At 28.6% G+C, this 4,344-nt stretch overlaps 2 protein-coding genes across 2 annotated transcripts; both read right to left on the reverse strand.

Moving 5' to 3' along the window:
- Nucleotides 1–944: 944 nt before the first annotated feature.
- LOC103310300 lies at nucleotides 945–1,790 on the reverse strand. Its single transcript, XM_029492802.1, has 3 exons — nucleotides 1,694–1,790; nucleotides 1,336–1,602; nucleotides 945–1,261 (listed from the first exon to the last, which is right to left on the reverse strand). Exons 1-3 carry the CDS (start codon nucleotides 1,719–1,721, stop codon nucleotides 960–962), a joined length of 597 nt encoding a protein of 198 aa, XP_029348662.1. The 5' UTR covers nucleotides 1,722–1,790; the 3' UTR covers nucleotides 945–959.
- A 244-nt stretch (nucleotides 1,791–2,034) lies between these two features.
- Nucleotides 2,035–4,299, reverse strand: LOC107884621 (zinc finger MYM-type protein 1-like). Its single transcript, XM_029492801.1, has 4 exons — nucleotides 3,518–4,299; nucleotides 2,801–3,431; nucleotides 2,510–2,705; nucleotides 2,035–2,429 (listed from the first exon to the last, which is right to left on the reverse strand). The coding sequence occupies exons 2-4, from the start codon at nucleotides 3,057–3,059 to the stop codon at nucleotides 2,072–2,074; spliced, it is 813 nt and encodes a 270-aa protein (XP_029348661.1). The 5' UTR covers nucleotides 3,060–3,431; nucleotides 3,518–4,299; the 3' UTR covers nucleotides 2,035–2,071.
- Between the last annotated feature and the right edge of the window lie 45 nt (nucleotides 4,300–4,344).

Raw genomic sequence — 4,344 nt, forward strand, 5'->3', positions numbered from 1 at the left:
AGCAGTGATGATGAAAAAAATACAGAGATAATAAATATTAAAGTTGAACATTATTATGCTGTTATATATGACAATGGATGGTATATTGGATGAGTAATTAATATTAATGAAAACCAATACACAATAAAATTCTTAAAAGAAGAATTGGACAAATTTAAATGGCCTATCAATGATGATATTCAAATTGTACCAAGAAAATATATATTTTATGGACCTATAGAGTTGATAGGTTTCAGTCCATTTCATAGGCGCAATTTGAAGATTTTACTTGGGGGGGCTGGACAAATGTATATGAAATACTCGTGGGGGGCTTCGATTGAAGTATTACTGGATTTTTATCTTATGTTTCATTGAGTTAACACACTACGATTATTAGTAATTTGTTTACTTTAGATACTCTTAAAATAAAAGATACAGGAGTTCTCACTCCATACGCCCATCCAGAAACACAATAAATACTCTTTCAAATGTCTTAAACAATTAAAACAAAAAAAATTAATACATTTGGATATTAATATTGAATTTTATTATTAAAAAGAGAATCTACGATCTTTTTTAGAAAATTCGTCTAAAATATTTTCTGTACTAATTGTATTAGAAATATCTCTTTCTATATGTATTAAAGAGAGATTTGTAAATCTCTCTTGGTGCATAGAAGTTCTAAGCCATGTTTTAATTCTTCTCATTGCTGAGAACGAACGTTCACACGTAGCCGAACTTACAGGAATGGATAATGCAACTTGTAATAGTGAGTACAAATTTGGATAGACAGATTTATCTAATAATAGTTTCTTCAAATCTTCCAACTCAACATCTTCATGTTTATTTAAACGAATAATACAGTTCTTAGCTACTAACATTTCTGATTTAAGCGTTACAACATCAACTTTACATAGCTTCTACAAAAAGCAAAATAAAACAATTTTTTTTTTTAATAATATACTGTGTATATTATTATATTATTTAAATATTCTAATTGTTACCTTGTAGTTGTCTATGAAAAATGAACTTTTATCAAAGTTTAGTTTTGTGAAACTATCAATAGCCATTGCCATTTGTAGGCTTTCAGGTGAAAATCTTTTTTTCATATTTATCATTATAGCATCTAAGATGTTAAAATATTTAACCTTCCAAATATTTTTAATGTCATTATCAAAAGTTGAAATTTGTTCCGTCTCTGCACTAGTGGTACAAGTTACAACATAAGTATTTAAATGATAGGGCTCTTTCCTTAATCGTTTAGGTCTAGATGGGGATAATCCTAAAGACAATATCAATAAACTTAAGTACCTATTTACTTTAAAAATATATGAAACAAATATATTATTATATTACCTCTTGATTCTGCATCATTAGAACTTTCAATTGACATCCCATTCTCTTTCATAAATTCATTTATTTTGGTCCATAGTTCAGTCCATGTTGTATTCGAACGATTTTGTTCAAAAGTATCAATCATCCCTTCAATTAGATTTACCGTTTTACCTAATGTTACAGACTTTTGTTGAAATTTTGTACTAAGTATATTTGCTAACTGCAGAACTTCTTCCAAAATGAATAGATTTATAATAAACTTAGTTGATTCTATTGTAGACAAAATGCCTAAACCAACGAATAATTTATTATATTCAAAATATATTATTACTTAACTCCAATAGTCAATGCATTTTACCCTATTATATTATAGTATTACCTATAGCTTGTGAAACATCTCTATTCATCGCACTGTCAACTTCTGCATTTAATAATTGTATAATCGCCCGATAATTTTGAATTACTGCTCTACAATTTTTAAACCTACAGTTCCATCGGGTATCGCTAATCCTTGTTAGAGAAGTTTCTTTTATTCCCAATTTCTTTTGGATCTCACAAAACTTAATATTATTTGTAGGATGAGAAAAATATACATACAATGATTCGAGGCAATTGAATACAATTCTGGTGTCCTAAAAGTAAAAACATTTAATCATTACACCAAATGACTACTAAGATTAAAATATATTAATTTATCTTAAGAATAAGTATGTGTATAGAGATTAATAATTATATTCATACAAATTGTTCAAAATAATCATAACTTAAACACAATATTGGTGGTAATGACAAATACCTTCACAACTTTGCACATATCCATAATTAAAAGGTTTACTTTGTGTGCCATGCAGTGAATGTAAATTGCTTCTGGATGCTGAGTTTTAATTTTTTGTTGAACACCATTAAACTGGCCTGACATCACAGATGCCCCATCATATGATTGGGCTACTATGGATTGAGAAATGCCATTTTTTTCAAAAAAGTTTGTCATGGCTGAAGCAAGTGCGTTAGCATCTTGTTTCATCGATACATCAATAAACCCCAAAAACCGTTCAACAACATTTAACCCGTTAGTATATCTTACACAAAGTGAAAGTTGTTCTTGTCTGAAGCATCTAAAAAGAAATAGAATACATTTATATTTTAAACCTCTAACAACAGAACAAAACAAAACAATAACTTTGATTATTATTACCTTGCTTCATCACACATTACACTGAAAATTCCACATTCTTTAATTTCTCCAACTATTTGATCAACTATATTTTTAGCACAAAGATCAATAAGTTGGTTTTGGATGGACCAGCTAGTGTAGTTAGTTTTGCATTGGAACTTAGTTGCAAAGTTTTCATTTAACTTTGACATCAATAAACAAGTTTCTTTAAAATTACCTTTAATATTTGAAAAATACATCAATCTTTCATTTATTTTTAGTAGTTAAGTATAAGATAAATAATTAATTAATATAAATAGATTGTTAAATTACCTTTATTTAAAGATAGCTCATCTTCCCTATGAGCACGAAACGAAATGCCTTGACGTGCCAAAAATAGAGTAACCTCAATAATCTTTTTTAAGTAATCTCTATTACATTCAACCACAGCTCTTTGTCCAGATATTATTTCTGTATGTATACTCGTACCACATTTATGATTTTTTTTTTCGATCTGCCCATCTTGACATAGCATTAATGTGAGTAAGGCAACTGGCATGTAGTTGAAGTTTTGACTTTTTAGATTTTCCATCTTTGGATCCACTTAACTATAGTATTGACAAAATAAAAATATTGGTTGATTCTTTAACAATTAATATTATAAGCCGATGAGAATAATAATTCACAAACCACAAAGCCATAGTTATATTTTTTTATACATTTTTAAACATGTTCATTTGGTACAGTTAATAAAAAGAAATAACTAAAATAAACTTGCTTTTTTCCAATTTCTAAAGCCTTGAGTGGTAAATGTATCTTCTGAATGATTAGTTGCGCTAAACATGCGACAAGGAAAGCAAAATATGGCATCTAAATTAATACTATATTCCAGCCATTCGTAGTCATTGTAATAAGATGCATTAAAAGACCTATTCTGCAAGCCAAATTTTGTCTTTGGATAATCCTATGTATGTTACCAAAATATAAGCACAAGCAAATGAGGATAAATATAAAGTTTCTAGTAAAATAAATAATAACACCTATGCATACCTTTACTTTTGGACGTACAGGACCAGAGTCCCAGTTACCTAGGTCTACGGTAACATTAATATTAATGTTAGAATCTGTAGAAATATTCTGTTCTTCCACGTGTTCATTAGTATCGTAGTGTGAATTATTTTGACAATCAGAACCAACCGTTTTGTTCTGAATACATTTTTTTTGTATATTAAAAATATCAAACATATTTTTTTCCATTTTAAAATGATTAACAAACGTTGATCTAAATTAAAATTTAAACCTTCAAAACGAAAAACCGAATAGGTAACAAATTAACACTGAACACGCCGTTTTAGCGAATAACGAAATAACGAAAAGACACGAACGTCAAACGGTCATAAATATATTATAATGCATGTATGGCGTATGCGAATAGTACAGGAACGGCTTGCCTTGCATACGAGTATACGACACACGTAAACCCGTTGCCAACGTCAGATTACAGATACGGTTTCAACCATAGATATTATAGTACAATATCCATGGTTTTAACATGGAGTGAAAAATTATTTATAACCGTGAATGCTTAGATCATAAACATATAATATGATCTAAGCGTGAATGTAACAACGATATCAGCGCGTCAGCCGTCGTTTAGATTTTAACACAGATATATAAACATATATAAATGTATACATATATAAATATATACAAATTATCTGTGGATTTTAATAAAAATTCTTATCAATTTTAAAAATGTCATACATTAATCTGTGACACTATATTTTAAACAATTATTAATATTTATTTTGTCAATGAACAATAATTTTATTTGTAACTAATTTCGTGTCACCGCTCACCATAATATGGGGGGGCTA

The sequence above is a fragment of the Acyrthosiphon pisum genome, chromosome X (assembly GCF_005508785.2).
Source record: "Acyrthosiphon pisum isolate AL4f chromosome X, pea_aphid_22Mar2018_4r6ur, whole genome shotgun sequence".
Taxonomy (NCBI): domain Eukaryota; kingdom Metazoa; phylum Arthropoda; class Insecta; order Hemiptera; family Aphididae; genus Acyrthosiphon; species Acyrthosiphon pisum.